Genomic DNA, 20316 nt, shown 5'->3' on the forward strand with positions numbered 1-20316 from the left:
GTTTCACAGAATTTATGTTTAATACCAAATGCTGTTTAGGGCTACCAGGACCCAGCTGGGGGAGTGGGGGCTTCTGCTCTCTCGTGAGTCCAGCTCTCTCTTCCTTTTCTCATGAGAAAGTTACCACAGACATTTGGGGGCAAAAGAGTCAGTTGGGGCCTCACAACTACTCATCATTGGGTCATGATAGAGGGTAGGTAATTTCATCACCCTCCACCACAAGCCTAAAGAAAGTCAACTTCCCCACCTCAGAACTGGGAAGCAGGAAACTGGTCACATGCATATGGCCTACTGGAAGAAAAGAGCTTTATCACTGAAGTTAACAAGGGTGGGACACGTTAACAAGTCTCAAGGGGCAGAGCTTGGCCTTTGCATTCAGAGGGACGTAGCTTCAAATCCCAGCTTTCTGCTTAATGTTGCTGTGGCCCTTATGAAAATCCCAAAGTGTAAGAATGAAGTTAGAGCTTAAGATTCCTCATCTGTGCTTAAGTTTAGGGCAACAATTCCTACTCTCTACAGAGATGTTGTGAAGAAGAGACAAAAACAGGTGTAAACCTTCTGAAACATGGCAGGCACTCAAGAAGCGGTTTTACTGTTATCAAAAAAAAGGACCTGACAGCACTCTTACGGAGAGTAAAATGAATGTGACTGTTTCCCACCCAACTTCTGACACTGTACAGCTGGTTGATGTTGGGACAATTCTTGATCCTTTCTTCTCATAGTGATTGAAAAGCATAAAAATACTTATCTTAAAAATCTTTGGAAATCCTTAGCAGAATATCTAACTTCTGTTGATGATATCACTCATCAACAGAAATAATTCCTGTCTCCCAACTTCCTTACAATGATGAAATGTGAGGAGAAATAACATTCAAAATGAAAGGAAAGTTAGGTAGCTTATGTTGTGGTCAATCTATAATTGCCACGTTAATTAAAACCAGTAAAGACACACATAATTACGATATAGATTTTCCAAAATCCCAAATTTAACCCTAGAGCTTCTAGTTCCTTTTTCTGAGAATCCAGGTTTCCCAGCAATAACAAATACACTTTCTAACTAGTGACAGTGTTAATAATTAGGAAAATACCAAAAAAAAAAAAAGGCAAAAAGGTCTGGAATAAAGATCCTAGATAAAACAACAGACTGATTTGCAAATAGTTGACTATTGTGAAATGCTCATATTGTGGATTTCAATTCTCACAGCAGAGTTTACACAAGTAGGAATGGGGCATAGATGACACAAATATCGTTAAACTAAAACCCAGTGACACTGGGTTTTTCATTTTATAAAAGTTGCTTTGTTAAGGTGTGACACAGACCTTTGTTTAAAGGTATTATATGGTAAGAGACATTCGATATCTGGCAGGTATAAGGAGCCTCCACGCTATGATATAGATCTGGATTTTATTTTTTATAGCGGGGAGCCAGTTTTCAGATCTTCCATGGCTGCTGCCTGTCTCTTTCCTAATGATTCTCAACTGGTCTTCTAATAAGAAGGCACCAAAAGCTTTGAAGAAAATATAGCTCCCCGGACACACTGAACACCTCTCTCTGTGCTTCCCCATCTGGAGAATGTTCCATCATACCTACCATAATGGTGTGTTCTGGAAATTTGGCACGGACGAGTTTCACGAATTCCACAAAATGTTCCGAATAACCATTGGCCACATCCAGGCAAATAAACTTAATCTGCGGTATAGCTTCCAGGATGCTGCTCATCTTTTCCAGATCATTCTTCCCACTGCCAGAACTTACGGCTACATGCTGTACCAAAAATAAACCAAGAGATACAGACATGACTAGTGAGTAGTATTCAGAAGTCAGACCTTGCTCCCATCCATTCACCTGTTCTGGGGACAGTACAGTGACCCTTTGAGGTTACCCTGATCAGATAGACACACAGTAGACCTGCTCAAGAAATATACAGCAGCACAAGTAAAGGAGATTCGTCCATTAAATTATCTAAACATTGCCGCTGCCATCTTTCCCACTATTAAACTGCATAGACCCTTAACCCTGGACCTGAGGCCACAGAATCTTTCCAGTAAACAGATTAAGTATTCAGGAAACCTTGTCCGTGCTTTTGTTTAATTTCCTCAAGCTCTCTGTATAGAACTCTTGAATCATGGGACGGCTGGTGCAAATTCTCCTCTCCCTGGAGGAGAGGCAGGAAGAACAAGGGGAGGCCAGTCAACCCAGGCCTCCTCGTGCCAAGGCTGTGGCAGTCACCCCAAGCATCTCGCTTCGGGGATCGGGAGGGAGGGAGAGATGCCTACAACTCCTCTGATGAAACTCCCTCCTATTTTCATTTTTACCCCCAATATAAGACTAACATAAAATGCAAATCGTAATCTTTGGAAAGAACTCCAAATCTCAGTGTTCCAATAAAAAGAGAAAAAAAAGGCGCCTAAAATGACCTTTCCCAACTGCACGTGGACGTGTTTACATCGTAAGTGATCACACGCTCCTTCGGGACAGCCTCTCCCCCAACCATCACCAGTGCCCTCCCAGCCACCCAGCTGCTCCTCTGAAAAATGTTCTTTGAGAAAAGACCTGTTTTTAGCAATGCATGCCTTAGTGAAACTAAGCCATGGGATTGTGCCAACAGTCAGCATTCACTTTTTATAAGAATATTTTAACCTGTATCTCTAAACCATAAGCCACAGATGAGGGACATATATTAATATCCTTGCTATCCTCATAACATCACAACAGTGTAGCTACAACCCAGACACTGAGTGTAAGCGGACTGGTAACATGACATGTTTTTATTCCAGATACCTGAGTTTACTCCAGTTTCACCCCTCATATTGACAGTGTGACCAGTGCCTGCCCAATCCACATTTTCCCTTCCACAAGACCTTTGCTAGCTTTTTTATTTTCCCCTTTATTTCTGTTAAAGTTTGGCACACGGAACTCAAGATTGGTTTCTCTCAGTGCTACTGCATTTTTAACATTTTCCTTTTTCAGTTAGCCATTCAGTTGGTAGTAAGTCAAATGATCACATTTAGTCATGGAAGCCAAAGTTCCAATTAACACCAATGAGTGCCAAAAACTCATTGCTCCCCAAACTTCTTACAGAGAAGAGGGGAAGAAGGTGACACAAGTATATTTAAACACAACGTGGCAAAAAAAAAAAAAAGGATTTGCTATTGAGCCAGATTATTTTATCTTCAAGACGACCTTCTCACTACTCAAAATCCACACATAATTAAAAATTAGTTTTTTTTAAAAAAAGCCAGCGCAACCTCAAAAGCAGTACATATGAAGTCATTTTCCAATCACAAATAATCTGATCTTGGTGAGCGTTTCTAAGGCAGAGACCGCTCTGCTGGGAATGGCAGAGAACCACCTGAATGTGCAGAAGGAAAGTCAGGCGTCATATTGGAGCTTTTGGTTATTTTCAAATTGCCCTTTTTTAAAAAACATAACAACAGCTATAGTGAGATTAGTCACATACCACACAATTCACCCATTTAAAGTGCACAATTCAATGGTTTTATTAAGAGTGATGCATAATCAATCTTAGAACAATCTCATCACCCCCAAAAAGCAACTCTCATACCTCTCAGCCCTTACCCTCCCATTCCCCCAGCCTCAGGCAACCACTAATCTATTTACTGTCTCCACAGGTTTGCCTGTTCTTGGCATTCCAGGTAACCAGAATCACATATGTGGCCTTTTGTGTCTGGCTTTTTCACTTCGCAAAATGTTTTCAATGTTCATCCATGTGATAGCATAGGTCATTTCATTCCTTTTCAGAGTTGAGTAATATTCCATTGTGTGGCTATGCCAGTTTTGTTTATTCATTCATCAGTTAATGGATATCTTTGTTGTTTCTGCCTTCTGGCTACTATGAATAAAGCTGCTATGAACATCTGTGTACAAGTTTTTGTGTGGACCTATGTTTTTATTGTTGGGTCTATACCTAGGAATGCAATTGCTGGGTCATATGGTAATTCTTACATTTAACCTTTTGAGGAACTGCCAACTGTTTCCAAAACAGCTGCAGCATTTTACATTCCCACCAGCATTATAGGCGTGTTCCGATTTCTGCACATCCATGCCAACACTCATTACTTTTTTGATTACAGCCATCCTAGCAGGCATATTGTTTATTGAATTCCAAAACAACTTGTTATAATTAGATGTTTTTTCTAAAGCCAAAAGGAAATGTTCGGACTGGATCTACGCCTGGCAGGAAATACAGGTCTTCCCCAAGCTCTCATAATATAACACTTCATCTTTAAAACAAAACAAAACAGCAAAAAACAGATACTCCTTGCAAGTAAATCCTAGTATTTTCAAAACAGGATACAGAACATGTTTCCTCAGCAGATCTCTGGCAAGGACGAAAGGCTGGGGACCACGACTGCCTTTCCCCAGGTCTCTCTCAGGACTCCGTGCGTGTCCATCTGCTGCTAATTCAAATCCTTTTGACAACCCTGAAGATTTGCTTCCCCCGGCAACACATGTAGCGATCATACCTGCAGGCATTCTGGGTGATTAGCGGCAAAGAGCTTCCAGTCATCCAGGCTGTAATGCTTATGAATTGCTGTAAACATGGAGTGCTAGGAAACAAAACAGCGCTATTAGCACGAGAAACCAAGTGAGCCTCCTTCCTCCATATGGCCAGTGGTGAGCCAACAATACACAAGCATCAGGGGTTCCTGCCAGTCATGTTTAATTAGCTTTGAAGATGCTTCTAGGGGCCCAAAACAGACAAAGGTGTAACCAGTGAAATCACAAAACCGGGTTTCCATCCTAATCTGATCAGACAAACTGCAGTCAGGACGGAGGAGGCTCTGCCAGGAGGCAGGGGAGGGATGAGGGAGAGTTCTGAGCCCCGCCGCACCCCACCCACCACCTATGTCAGGCCATGAGGACACAGACAGCAGGTTCCCTGCCCATAAGAAGGACCACCTTCAGGCAAACTTCTGCTCCGCCAACCCAAAGAACCTCAACTTATAGCTGAAAGCTTTTCCTTGCACTCACAAGCTAAACATTTCTTGCTAAAAGCTAAACCCATCAGGGAGTTGGTATCCCTAAGGAAGGAAATTATGTAAAGTACAATATTAAATCTATGACTACCAGCCTGGCATTTATTGAGTACCTACTTTGTGCAAGCTGTTCACATACATCACTTCATTCACTTCTCAGGGTAGCTTTGTACAGTAATGTTACCTTCATGGGCAGAAAAGGAGCTTCAGTTTAAATTTAAGAAATTTAACAACTGCTTAGCCAATAAGGCACAGAGGCTAGAATCAGACTTCAATCTGATCGCAGAGCTCAGGGTCCTTCCCCATGTTAGGGCATCTCTCCTGACTCCTCTGGGTTCGTTTCCCCACCTACAATTTCCCATCCTAAAATTCTAAGACTTAATCAACTTGCACTAACTCAGAGGGTCCTAGAAATAGAAAACTCAGTACCCACACATGGTTAGCTATTCCAGTGTACACTGTCTCATTGATGGAGAGTCTTTTCTGTGAAAATGGGACGAGCATAACAAATTGTACGTTTTTCATGGACTAATAATCTGATATGTGAGTTAATCAGAGCTATTTATTGCTGCCTGATTCCACCCACTTTTCCACAAATACATAATTCAGTAGTAGCAATGGCTGATCACAGAGCAGAGCAAAGAAAAGTTAGGGAGAAAACATACAAATTCCTTTAGGAATTAATTTATTAGCCTCTGGTCCAAAGCTCCGCGGGGGGTGAGGGCAGACAGATAATACAACTGATCGTGGCGTCAGACCACCTCCTATGCCATTTTTTGAGCTCATAATTTGTTTTAAAATCTCCCTTCTAATCACTAGCTGATAATGACTCTCAGCACCTCCTGAGGTTAAACTTACTGCCCACAGTGAGAAGCTCTTTCAAGTAATTGGATTTATTTTTTCACTTGGCAGAATCATCAGTGGAAACAGACACACACACCCTGTGGGTATCAGAAGAAAACATTCACCTCCAGGATGAAGAACGTGCATTGTATCTGGGACACAGCTGCATGAGATGAAGGTCCTGCCCACAAAAGGCTTTTCCTTTAGTTTCCTCAAGGCAAGGATACTAGCTACTCCATTTATAGGAAATTAGACTGGTAATTGGCTAAAAAGAGACCTGGAGTTTATACTGTGATCTGTCAGTATGAAGTGGGAGGCAAATCCCTTGGCTCTGTCTATGTGGCTGCAAGCCCTGGGCCGAGTTACCTCTCCTTTCCTTATCTGCCTCAGTTTCTTCATCTGTAAAAGGAACCTACCTGGTGGAACTGTGATCATATTATATTTATACCCAGTGCTTGGCACACAGTACTCAATAAATGTCTCCTACAATAAGATGTAATAAATTCTATAGCACAGACTCTTCTGTCTTCATTTTAAAGGCACTGTCCCTCTTCTATAATATGGCACTAGACTAACTTTACAATATGGTACAATGTCCAACTTCTTTTTGTATCTCTAGTTTCCAAAACTATCATGGGCATTTTCAAGGAAGAAATGGATACAGATCTAGACCGTCTCATTGAATGCGAATTCCAGATTCCATCCACTTTTTTGATTGAAAAGGAGGGAAGAAAAGAAGTACCTCCAGCAACAATCAGACTCAGATCTAATAGTTTGGCTACAGGAAAGGACCTAAAGGGTCTCACTTTTCTCCTGTTCCCTGTGTTTGAACAAGTCCAGGTAAGCTCCTGACAACCCATCCAGCGTGAGCAGCAGAGGGAAAAAAGCCCACCGTCCTACCTGTGACATCACCACTGCCATATCAAATGTCCCCACGGTGTCCATGTTGGCCACAATGATGGGAATCCCTGAGTAGGTCTGCTTTGAGTTTCGAAATGTGAAGGTACGTTCAAGGTCCACCTATTGGCAACAAGGGAAAAGAAGTGTTTTACTCTTTGTGTGATTTGTGCAGAATTTCCAGAGTCTGAAGTGAGTGAGAAGAACACAAAGGACGTGTATGTCCCTTGGTCCCCAGGGTCTCTTAGCGTTGGGCCAGGTGTTCCAGTTTCCCTGAGGAAACTGAGTAACAAGCTGTTATCCAACTACAAAAGCTGAGCCCAGCTCCTAGCATCGTCAAATGCCAGCGCAAGGCATGGCGTGTTCTGCCATCAGCCCAGCCTCCAAACTGCAAGTTCTCTCCTTCAGTAGCCTCTCCCAGGCCTTCTGTCCCCAGCCTAGTTCATTCTCACCTTACATACCCACATACATGTTCTCTGTCTCCACTTCCAAGCACTGGATGGACCATTCCCCTTCTGAGAAAATCCACTCCACTCTTCCCTGCCAACCATGGTCCTTTAACGGTCCTTTAATTCTAATCTTCCATTCCAAATTCACCCTGCAGTGAGCTGCAAACCATTAATCCCTTAACCTATCAACCTTCTCAGCTGTTCTGTAATTAGGGGCATCTTTCAAGATGCTAGGGGACGTATACTGCAGCCATATGTCTATGCATATGAACACTTGTTCCTCTGACTTGCAAAGAGCTGGAGGGAAGGCCCTCCAATTCTATGGTAACTCCAACTTCAGGGCATTTATGACTAACTCAACTATCAGGAATCCAGAAGGAGGGCTAAGCCATGATGGTGGGCTCAGCAAAAGCCATGTGCTAAGGCCAGGTGCTCATCCAGAGCTAGGGAATTCAAAATTACTTCTTCAACTCAGGGCAGATCTCAGGCCTGTATGCTCACAGATCCATTCTTCACCCTTCCTCCACCAATTTCTTATCACAGGGAGGCCACTCCATGCAGGCTCTATTTCCCAGTTTGGCTGTTGGCTGGGTTCAGTCAGTGGGGTCACTGGGTAGGAAACTGGAGGAGAGCTGGGGAAGATGGAGGCAGGGGTGCTGGGAGTAGGCAGGGTAGTTCTCCCAGAAACCCTCTGCGGTGGCCTGCATGGTCTTGATTCCAGGTTTCCAGGTTTCACAGAGTGATCCCAATCCCCCTTTGGAAGTGGTTTCTCACTGCTGCCAATCTCTGGGGTGCCTCCATATCTCATTTGGCATCTCAGCGGCATCAGGATGCCTTGCATTTAATCCCCTGTTTTAAATATTCAGCACTGTTTGTTGCCTTCCCTGGACCCTGATGGATACAGACCATACTGGAACTGGGCACTTTTCCAAGGAGAATCCTCAGGAGAAACACAGGTGTGAATCTTAAGCTTCTGAAATAAATTGGACCTACCTACCTACATTATCCTTGGCTTCGTGAGGACACCAGCAATAATCATTTCCTGCCAGTGTTTATCTAGTTCCTTCTTTTATTCTTTTTCACTTGAGACAACTTTCACTGTGCAATCAACACGTCAAAAAACCACCATAGGACATCTCAGGCCTGTTAGCCTTTTCATGTCTCTTGCTTCTTCACACAGGGCCCCCTGTCCACCAGGTTTCCTGGTCCGATACTGTCATAAACATGTCTGCACTGGCCTTAAACAGCAATCAATGAGGGGACACGAGATGCTGTCACTGCCTGAGCATAAGGGGCAGGTCACCCCTTTCTTGACTTCTTCATTATGATTCTTGGTTCTACTACAGTGAAGCAAGTGATACGTAAATTCTGAAAGATAACTGAAGGGGTCTATTTGTTGCAACCTTCTGTGCTACTAAGGGCCCTGAAGCATTTTGACTTCCCAGGTTTAAAATAATCAGAATTCCTTAGTCTCAAATTACTCTTACACGCCTCCCAAGATGCATGGGGAGAGCTGCTACACTCTGCACCCAGCTGAGCTCACAACAGATTTTTCTTAGCACTGCAAAACCTATCAGCATACACAAAAAACAGCTCTTCGTGGAAAAGGTCAGTCTTGACAACGACTTCTTCCCCTCATTACTAGTCTTCTCCATATGGAAGATTCTTCACAATCCTTAATTCTAAGGATGATAAATAAAATTAACTTCCCGACTTTATCAACCAAGTCAAAAAGACACACACACACACACACACACACACACACACACACACATACACACACGACCAGTTGTTCACTGAGAGAGACAAATATGTTAAATATTCCAGCATCCCAGGAATAAAACTTGGCATTTAATCAGCCACAGCTGGCCAAAGCACCAAATATAGCACCTCCAAATTTTCACTCTGCTAAGCTGATTTGAAAGGGAACATAAAGTAATAAAACTACCGACCTCAAAAAGACATGTTTCTGCGGCTCTTTAAACACACCTTCATTATAGTCAGCCTGATAGCCCGACAATTAGAGGGCCCGGAAGTACAAATGGAGACCCACCTACCACATTTCCAAATACCTCAATGTTATGAGTCCAGCAAACAAGCTGCTACATCAATTTTGTTCTCTCCTCCCTTAAACACAATTTCATTAATGACCAGGAAAGCACCCAAACATGGCGTCATGAGGAGCCAGCCCTGGCCCACAGTCCAAATCCTCTTCTTTTCCCCCCCAAATGCTTGTATGCGTACACGGACACACTAGTCCACACATTAAGGTCCATGCGCACATACCTCCATGTCCACAAACAGTTGCCACCTGGTCACTCTCTGAGGTTAGAGGTGCGCACACCCGCAGCAGGGATGGCCCTAGGAAAACACCTGGGAAGAGGCCCTTGCAGGCCTTGGAATCAGCTAGAAGTCATGGGAGCAGGGAATCCAGCGTCCTGAGTACCTGAAGCAGCACACAGAAGGAACCACACAGGCCACAGGCCCTGTCCAGTGAGGAGGCGACAGAACCACTGTTGACTACATCGCTGGACAGTGCTGATTAACGCAACTGTTCCTTCTGTATCACCTGTATATCATAAGTCTAAGTACAGGGACAACGCCTTTCATGTCTGTAGTCCTAGTGGCTCAGAAAGTGTGGACTACATTAACATCTGGCCAAGGAGCAAGAATGATATTGTTTCAGGACCCGGCCTTTTTCAGGGCAACGCTTAGTGGGCCCCAGCCCAGCCTTCTGGACATGCTCTGTCCCCTGGAAGTATCACCATCATTCCTCAGGATTTGGAGAAGCACATGCAGCAACACATCACTAGAGAACCACAGCGTTCCACAAAGGAGGGTTCCAGTAGCCAGTCCAGAGCCTCTGAGCACATGTTGCAATCATCATGGGATGATTTCCAAAATACGCATGCTCGGGCTGCTCCAAAATGAATAAATAAGAACCTTTGTGTTGGAGACACTATGTGCATTTTTGGAGTATCTCTCTAGATGATTCTGAGGCATTCATGAACAAGTCTAGTCAAACCCTCTAATTTTACTGAGCCAAGATGTCATGGCTTGATTTGTGTCTCCTCAAAAGATGTTGAGATCCCAACCACCAGTACCTGTGAATGTGACCCTATCTGGAAATAGGGTGATTGCAGATAGATGACCAAGGTCAGTGCAGGTCATTCCAGTATGACCAGTGTGCTTTTAAAAAGGAGAAATTTGGACACACACACACAGGGAGAATGTCATGTAAAGAGGAAAGCAGGGATCAGCGTCATGCATCTACGAGCCAAGGCAGACCAAAGATTACCTGTAAACCATCAGAAGCCAGGAGAGGCCTGGAACAGATTCTCCCTCACAGCCCTCAGCAGGAACCAGCCCTGCCAACATCTTGATCTGAGACTTCCAGCCTCCAGAACTGTGAGACAATAAATATCTCTTGTGTAAGCCACCCCGTTTGTGGTACTTTGTTACAGGAAACCAATCCAGAGGCAAAGGTAATAAAATAATTCATGACAGAGCTTGGACTGCAACCCAGGTCTCCTTTCTCCCAGCCCAATAGTCTCTCCATCTGCCATGTTCTCATCCCCTGGCTGAGGATCCCTGAGGATCCCTGGCCCACAACTCTTCTCACTGGACCACTGGTGAAAACATTACTACAGAGTTTGAAGGAGATTGAACATGTGTCGTGTCGTATCTTCCCTGTCTTAGGACAAGTGGCCAACTTTCTGATGTAAATCCTCTTCGATGCCTAACACCCAAAGTTACAGTTGCATTAAAAGTTTTGTTTTGCTTTTTAAAACAAATCTTACTAGTGTAAGGACTCACTTGGGACATCAGAGCCAGGAATGGGTCCAGAGGAAGAACACCCGGGGAGTCAAGGCCATGCAAGTTCTCCAGTTTATCAAATAAAGACAAGGTCCTCCCTCAGTCAACAAACCTGTCACTTACTCTGAAAAGATGACCCAAACACCCCCAAGGAGCCCTGTGGCACTTTAACTTAGTGTGCCAGGGGTTATGAAGACATCGGTAAAGGCTATGGATGGCCAGTTGAGAGATGACGGCCTTTCTGGTACAACCACTGTAAGGCCACCTGGGCCATATCCACCTCCATCCTTCGCCTCTGGAAGGTGACCTCAAATTCATTTCATGTGATACTTGTGGAAACACCCTTTCAGGAGTACTCAAACCTCCAAGTGGGAGATCACTCTGCCTTTCTCTCCATTTCCTGCTCACTGCCTGATGACCCAGCACCAGCCCCGGCTCATTGCAAAACTCTTGCAGTGATCGATCTTGTCAACAGTCAAAATTCTCCCTTCCTAGCCAGATTATGCTCTTACAGGGCATGTTCTCTCCTGGTTCCACTCAAATCTGCCCTCTGGTTCACAGTCATTTGCCACTGAGCTTCTAATTTGCATTCCAGTAGGACCTTGGCCAGAGGGCATACATTTGGCTTCTGATTCTGCAATGAAAAGGTTTATCTGCCTATAAAAAATTTCAGGCATCCACAAGTAAACTGAGAAAACACTGAGGGGGATTAGAAGTCTAACTAGATCTGGGCCTAACTACAGCCCTCAACACCACTGGCGCAGGCAGTCAGATTATGAGGGGTGGCCAGCCAGGCAGCTGCCTCAGGCACCAGGGAACTAAACCATTACAGGAACCAATTGGAAAGGCAGTACCAGTTAACTCAGGTTTCCAGGCACCAAGCTGGCCAACACCCACAAAAGTGGAAATATGAAAACCTTTCCCAAGGACACAGAGCTCTCATTTCAATGTGTATATGTAGATTACAAGGTGCCATCAGACGCTGGGACATTAATAGTTTCAGTCAGCCCAAATTATGAAACCAAATTTGGTCATACTATTCCCTGGGAAAGAGTAATTCATTCTATTATATAAATTATAAATGCTTTATCTTCTCAAGCTGTTTCCTGGTTCAGAAAATACATATAATATATCCTTGTTTTAAACATATAATTTTTCTTAAAAGTGAGTTTCTCTCTACTAAGTGAATTTGCAACAAATATTTAAAGAATATTAAGGCCACCAAATTATTAGTCTGCCCAGAATGCCCACATCTAATCCTAGTCTGGCATGAGATACTGAGGACAGCTTATACTTCGGGGAGGCCTGCCATCAAAACTGTTTATTTTTCTTCCAAGAGTCTGCCCCACTCTTTAGCACCTGAAAGGACATTACGAAGAATAGGCAGAGTCATCCAGTCTAAGAAGGGTGATAAGAGTTCATCCTTCCTCTCTCACCAGACCTGTCCCATCCTCTCTGGCTGCAGCCCACCAACTGCACTGGTTCTGGTCACTGGCTAAAGCAGGAGGCCTCCCTAATCCTAACAAGCCCTTTGCTGGCAGTACCAGGCACTGCAGTTGGGCCTGGGCACCAGTGGGCAGCCTGCCAATCTATTTATGTTCTTTGGAGTGGGGTGTAAGGAACAGTGTGCTGGCTCTGCCTCCTCTAGTTTACTCCTGTGACCCCAGCCTCCAGACCCAGTCCAGTTTTTTCACCTTCCTCTCTGACTTTCAGCAGACCAGGCAAAGTCATACTGACCATGACACACCACTCCAGGGGACTCTCTGCCTTTCTATACAACTAGTTTACCTTTTGGGGTTTGACCTTCCACCGTATCAGTAAGGGAATCCCTGCCCCCACCCCGAGGCTATTTCCAGTCCAGTCTTCACCTGTTCTTCAGGCTTTGATCACATCAACTCAGAACCAGCAAAAATGCTCAGGCTACCCGTTTGCTCCCCCAACCTCACAACTGCACCCCAGTGCTTTCAGCTTCTCTAGGACTGGGCTGACCTGCAGCTGTCCAGTAAGGAGGGTGCCACCAGTGAGTCCCCAGCCTCATTCTCAGCAAGGCCACTGAAACACAACTTAAACCCTGAACTTTTGCCCTGGAGTTTCCCTGTTTTTCAGACATGTTAAAGAAATTCTATTGCTGGACCTAATACTAAACCAGCAAGAGTTCTCTGCACTATGAGACATTGCCAAAATCACAAGAATCTTCCATTGTTTTTCGTCTCCTTTTATGATCTGGCTCCACGGTGTCCTTTTCTCTCTACACGCACCCTTCCATGCCTCCCCATTCTGTCTCATCAGCTGACCACCAGATCTTGACCCCTGTGTGGTCTACCTCTAATGTGTACTTCCCCGGGCCCACCCAAACGCACGTATTTAGAATGTGAGGCCCCAGCTGGGCCGCTTAAAGACACCTCCCGTCCTGGCAGGGAACCAGCTGGCATTCCGCTTTCTGAGGTGGTGGAGAGAGGAAGGGCAAAGGGGGTCAACACCCCAACCATCCTCAGACACACAAAAGCCAGCAAGGTTATTACCACCATGACCACCTTCACCCACCTCTCCGCGCCACCCGGAAAAATATTCCACCCCCAAGGCGGCTTTCGAAAAGCCTCACCTCGGCTCGGCTCTTGAGGCTGCTTCGCTTGGGTCGGAGCAGGACATCCTTGAAGTCCAGCTTGAGGTCCGCATCGATGCGGGGCATCGTGCGGCGCGGCGCGGCTGGAGCCCGCAGCTCCTTCCTGCGGCGCCGGCGCGCGGGGCGGGGGTAGAACCGGCGCGAGGCGCGGGCGACCGGACGGAGTGCGGTGGGGGGACGCCTGTGTGCGGTAGGGCGAGGGGGGCGCGGCGCGGGGCAGGCGGGCGGGGCAGAGGCCGGTGATCGGGGGCGGCCCGGCGCGCACGCGGAGCTCTTAAGATTGTGGGCGCCCCCAGCAGCGCTCGGCCCGCCCCCCCCTTCACCCCCCTTTCCCCCTCCCCCCGGCTCCGTGGCCGCGCCCCGCCCCCGACGTCTGGGGCGGGGCGGGGTGGGGAAGGGGAGGGCCGGCGGGTTAGGGACAGACCGGTGACTAGGAAGTCCAGTGACATTTTTAATAAGCTCCCCCCCCACCCCGCCGTCCCAGCCCTTCCTTGGGGGAGGGGCGGGGAGGAAGGGGGCATGCTCACCATCTTGACTGTCACCCAAATATCCCGTAGGGAGAAGACTTGGCTTGTGACAGTCTTACCCAAGGGAAAAGGCCACTCTTTGAGAGGTTTTGCTTCTCCTTTTTCTAATTTCAAGCCCAGTGCCCACCAAACCCTGAGTCAGACCTTCACGTGCCAAAAAAAGAGAAACCCTTAGGAAGCTGGACAGAATTAAGGAAAAGAATATGGGCAGATAAATCTATTTAGCAGCAATGGGATTATCCACGCAATATTTGGATCCCCTTTGGATTTCAGGGGTATGGTCAGTTGGTTTGTTGATTGGTTGGTTGGTTTTAATAAAAGCAGTAAAGTCTACAGTCATCACAGATCTTGGGTTTTAAGGAACATGAGTCCCCTCTGAGGGTGCTGTGGGTTTATTTTTAATTCACTTGTTGACCTTAGGGAGCCTTTGTTATACATTAGGAATGTACTTAAGTGCTTGGTCTGCACTTTCTCATTCACTCACAGAACAACCCAATAAAGAAGGAGTCATTTTGCAGATAAGGAAAATGAGGATCATATACATGAAACAACTTGCCCATGATTATATATACACATACATATATATATATGTGTGTGTATGTATATATGTATATATATACATATATATATACACATGTATATATATATACACACATACATGTCTCTCAGTCCTTAAAACGCACTACAACCTTCACTAAAGCTGCTTTGCCCTGGGACCTCTCCCTGCCTGCCTTCAGAAACCTGATCCCACAACCTTCCTGGGAAACATTGGGGAAGTCATTAAATTTCTCTAAAGGTCAGTTTTCTCATAGGTTAAAAGAGAGCTATTTATTTGGGGTCACAGGTTAAATTATGTGCATTATGCTTTATATCCTAGAACTAGATTGCTAGCTGCAGAAAGGTAGGAATCTTTCATTTTTCATTGGTCTGCAGCCTGGAACTGTTCTAAATGAACTCGTATTTGGTATGAGTGAGCATTAGTACACATCACAATATTCATTTGACACACATGTCTTCAAACAATAAATGTTGTGGGGAGGAATCTTCCTTCTACCCTTCTAAATTCTTCTGGCTGGTCTAATAATCAAATTCGCATGAGACAGATTAACAGTAAATAACCAAATTTATTACATATATACATACAGAGGCTCCATAAGAATATGGGATCCAAGAACAAATTAGGCACTTAAGGCTTATATGCCATCTCGAGCTAAAGAGAAGTTGGAGTTGGGGATTGGGACTTCAAAGGACAGGAAGTCGAGTCACATGGAGATGGAAAAGCAAATGTTTCGTTAATAAATGTTTGCTGGGCCATCTGTAACAGGTTCCTCCCTGTCTACCACACAGTAGTTTATATTAAACAGTAGTTCTCTATGAGAATATCACCCTTCCTGGAGCAGGTCCTCTAAATTTTTTTAGGCGGTTCGGAGGGAGGCCAAAGGTTTCTCCTGAGTCTTTAGTTTCTTAAAAATAATCAGTATAAAACAATCCATATCCCAAGGAGTCAGTTTTTGGAGTAGCAAACTCTGCTTCGTTTCAAGGTCTTAGCCCATCCCGCTTGCCCTCCTCATCATTGCCCCACAGGAAGTTTGGAAGTTTCACAGAAGGAAATTCAGGTTATCAAGGAGAGAATGAAAGTAATCTCAATTCGTTCAGCCCACACAACTTTTGTGACTTTTTTCAAACTGTTGGGAGTCAGCCATATGTGCTGCTTATTTCCAAATTAAGAGGGAACCTAATTCTGATCTTGAGTTCCTAATTAAAAACAAAATAAAAGGAAAATGTAATTACTATATGATGTGATTATTTAAAAATTATTCTCCCAAAAGGGAAAAGAAACTAACGTTGTTAAGCATTTTCCGGAGGTAAAGGGGTGAGTGGGTCTTTATAACGTTGGTAGTATACTGTCTTAAAGGAGAAGTCTCCTTAGCTTGCCTTTGTTCATTTACCAGGGCTGATACTTCTCTTGGTTTCTTGCCCACTCCCTTTCTATTAGAATAGAGATAGAAGCTCACTTTACACATTCCATTCCCTCCCCTTCTGGAATGTTCCATCATACCTGCTTTCTTGTCAGGCACAAAACCGCACTCCTATAGAGTTAGCATGAGTTCCTGATACCAACCTGGACTCCTTTAAACATCCATTGCATCTTCTACATAATCCTGCTGTACTTCTCATTACACTAATAATAAAAATAAAAGTCATCTGTCAATACAAGGACTACACATAAAAGTTCTGACTGACCAGACAAAGCCATATGAGATACCCAGAATCCAATGTGTTAACATTGGATTGTCTAACGGTAGAGTGGTACCAAAAATTACATAAGGAGATAACATCCAAAATTATGTGAGATAAATCCCACTTGGTTATAGTGGTAATCCTTTTATATATTCATGAATTCAGTTTGCTAATATCTTTAAAGGACCTTTTGCATCTAAGTTCATGAGGGACATTCCTCTGTAGTTCTCTTATGATGTCTTTCTCAGGGTAATACTGTAGTACCCTCATAGAATGAGTTGGGAAATGTTCTTCACTCAAGTTTCTGAAAGATCTTGTATAGGACTGGTATTAAATATTTAACAGAGTTAATCAGTGAGCTAAAATTGGGTGGGGTGATGTAATCATTTATTTTTAATAGATAAGCATCTCTCAAAACCCAGAAATAATTAAAATGAAGTATTTAAAAGTTGGAAACAATTCAAAATTATAATGTTAAATATGGGGATAAGAAAGAATTAGTGCATATTTAATATTTTGTGTATTTGTAACATTTGAGAAAATCTGCATCTTTGGATTAACAGAACAATCTTCTAATGCCAATTCAAAATATATACTTGAGTAATTGATTTAACCATATGAGTAGAAAGAGAAACGTATTAAATTTATATAGATTGTTGGAACATTTAAGAGAACATAATTTTCACATACACTATTTACAAAAGTTGATAAATTTGGAACATCCAGCTAGTTGGTGAGTTCACTGCTTTGCCATGCATAGTAATTGCTGGGGACCTTATGAAATGCAGCATTTTCTACAGTAGCTTATGGGTGGAGCTAGAGATTTTGCATTTCTAACAAGTGCCTAGATGAAACCAAGTTACCAAGAACCACACTCTGAGAAGGAGTCACCCCAAGATGTCCGTCTGTGATACGCTGATTGTTTGGAGCTAAAGGCAACTAGCCACACGCTCAAGAGAAACTTGTGCCTACCCCCCACCCCCACCCCCACCAATTCAGCTACCTAGAAGAATTTGAATTAGAGGCCTTGCCCATAGGAGATTATCAGAGGTAACTTCCTTTGACCTATCTGTAGGACAGTGCATACTTCTATTTACTAAAGGTCTGCTCTTCTTATCCTGCAATGACCTTTTGAAGCTCTCAAGGCAACTTACCTTATCCCTAGATCAGGATGTCTTATATACCTGTGAGTTTGTTTTTTTTTCCTACTTCTGAACCTTTCTTATATATGGGGTCTCTGACTGTCTCATGTATGTGGGGTTCCCACACATATGTATGTACATATGCATGTATTAAATTTGGTTATTTTCTCTTGCTAACATGCCTCATGTCTACTTGATTATTAGTCCAGACAGAAGAACCTTGAGTGTAGAAGAAAGCTGTTTCTTTCCCATAGTAGCAAAGCAAAAATTGAGTATTTAAAAAGGAAATCTAATTGATTATATTTATAAATAGAGTTTAAAATATTTGAGAGTATTTGAGTTTATAAATGGAACTGAATGATATTCAAAAGTCTTTTAAAGATGATTACTACAATTTGCTACACTTTCGTTTTGGTTTTGTAGCTCATCTACACAAGAACCCTGTGAGATGGTCAATATTAGAGGCGGAGCCCTGCTCAGAAAGCTTGCCCAGGTCATACAGTTAGCTGGAGTAGATTGGCACTCTCACCAGGAGCTGACTCTTCACTCCACTGTCATTCTGGTCCCAGACTATATATTGTTACAGCCTGTGATGTGGTCTCCCCACTACCAGAGGTTCTTAACTTCTCATCCACAGGTTCAAGGTCCTTAGGTTCAAGGGGTCTGTGAACTTGAATGGGAAAAATATTTTGTCTTTTTTTTTGGGGGGGGGAACAGGACTTTATTGGGGAACAGTGTGTACCTCCAGGACTTTTTTCCAAGTCAAGTTGTTGTCCTTTCAGTCTTAGTTGTGGAGGGCGCAGCTCAGCTACAGGTCCAGTTGCTGTTTCTAGTTGCAGGGGGCACAGCCCACCATCCCTTGCGGAAGTCAAACCGGCAACCTTGTGGTTGAGAGGACGCGCTCCAACCAACTGAGCCATCCGGAAGGCAACTCAGCTCAAGGTGCCGTGTTCAATCTTAGTTGCAGTGGGCGGAGCCCACCATCCCCTGCGGGACTCGAGTGATCGAACTGGCAACCTTGTGGTTGAGAGGCCATTGGCCCATGTGGGAATCGAACCAGCAGCCTTCTGAGTTAGGAGCATGGAGCTCTAACCGCCTGAGCCACGAGGCTGGCCCAAATATTATGTCTTTTATTGTCACTAACTTCTCACTGAAATTTAACATTTTCTACGATTATGAATGTGGGCAACAGACTGTGGCTGTATTAACATATACCCATGATAGAATTGAGACTACTAAATACAATACCAAAATGAGGAAATGTGCCTTCAGGATATGATTCTACCTTTAAAAGAACACTAGAGATTAAAACCTAGGATGGCATTATTAAGGTGGCTATTATATATATATATATATATATATATATATATATATATATATATATATATATATATATATACATCTCTAAAGACTCCACCAAAAAAACTTTTAGAATTAATAAATGAATTTAGTAAAGTTGCAGGATAAAAAATCAATACATAGAAATCTGCTGCATTTTTATACAACAAAAACAAAAAATCAGGAGAAATTAAGAAAACAATCCCACTTACAACTGCATCAAAAAACATAAAATAGGGAATAAATTTAACCAGAGAGGTGAGACACTTTAACAGGAACTACTGTCATGAGGGACATAATGAATGATTACACACACACAAAGGAAAAATAAAATCTTTAGTATCAGAAATAATGGAGAAGGGAAGAAAATAATCTCCAAATTAACATTTCCTGTAGGGTTTTCCTTTAAGTGTTAACTGGTTTTGGGTGGTTTATTGGAAATGTTTTCTTTCACATTTTACACTGAGATAGAGCCTCTACTTCTTAACTAAATTTTGTTTCCAACCTAGACAATGAATTGTATCTGAAAGATTATTTTAACTTTGCTTTTTCTTGATTTTCCCATAATTCCTACTTCTGAAGATCATTATTGAGAAAAGTCAAACACCTTGAAATATTTGATAACATTTAGGTCAAAATAATTATATTTTCAGCCTCATGCCATAGGTAATAATTTCTCTCTTTCCCTTCCCCATTTAGGAAGCCTCTCTGTCCCTCCTTTTGCTGTGTGGTCCTTATAAATCTCAGGCCACACACTCCATGTACAGGAAATCTGTCCTTTTTTACTTTTTTCAGATAACTTTAAGTCAAGCAGTTGAAGTACTGAAAGGAAATTGAATATATTAAATTTAAATATTAAGTGCAACATGTTTAAATAAATTTAATTAAATTTATAAATAGGGCTAAACAGTTTCAAAGACTTCTTTATGGTAAAATTTGCTAAGTTTATAAATAGAATAATATGAGTAGGAATCTAAGTTTGAAACTTGAAGAATTTAAGATTTTAAAAAATTGTGTAACTTTAATAAATTGTATATTAATTGTAAAATCAACATAATCATTTGAAGATTTTTTTCTTACACACAAAAACTACCCCCAGGGGCACAAAAAAAACCTCGTATTTATTTTTCAATAAAGATATAATTGTGTCCATTTTATAGATAAAGAAATTGAGTCTCATTAAGGGGAAGGAATGATTATTGTGCCAGGATGTGAACTCAAGTTTCTGGCACTAAAAGTTAAATGCTCCCTCTACCACACTGTGTAGAATGGTATCCATGAGATTCAGTTTAACCTAAAATGATCTTAAGCAGGTAAAATTCAGAAATGGCCTGACTTATCTCCTCTTTTGCTTTCTTTTGTGTCCCAACTAATAATCTATAATTATAAAAAATGTGCTTTTTATAATGTGCTGTCATCACTGGACAACTGTACTCCCA

The 20316-nt window shown here is 43.0% G+C and overlaps 1 protein-coding gene across 1 annotated transcript in view; it reads right to left on the bottom strand.

The window, feature by feature from the left end:
* The window catches only part of GMPR (guanosine monophosphate reductase), a 37066-nt gene extending 23109 nt beyond the window's left edge, over positions 1-13957 (bottom strand). Inside the window, exons 1-4 of the mRNA XM_019742970.3 lie at positions 13609-13957; positions 6745-6864; positions 4489-4572; positions 1592-1765 (exon numbers count right to left, since the gene is read on the bottom strand). Coding sequence (XP_019598529.2) covers positions 1592-1765; positions 4489-4572; positions 6745-6864; positions 13609-13695 — 465 coding nt within the window. The 5' untranslated portion in view covers positions 13696-13957. The remainder of the gene's footprint in view (positions 1-1591; positions 1766-4488; positions 4573-6744; positions 6865-13608) is intronic.
* Positions 13958-20316: the final 6359 nt, after the last annotated feature.

The sequence above is a fragment of the Rhinolophus sinicus genome, chromosome 14 (assembly GCF_057876585.1).
Source record: "Rhinolophus sinicus isolate RSI-liver-muscle chromosome 14, RSI-T2T, whole genome shotgun sequence".
NCBI classification, from domain to species: Eukaryota; Metazoa; Chordata; class Mammalia; order Chiroptera; family Rhinolophidae; genus Rhinolophus; species Rhinolophus sinicus.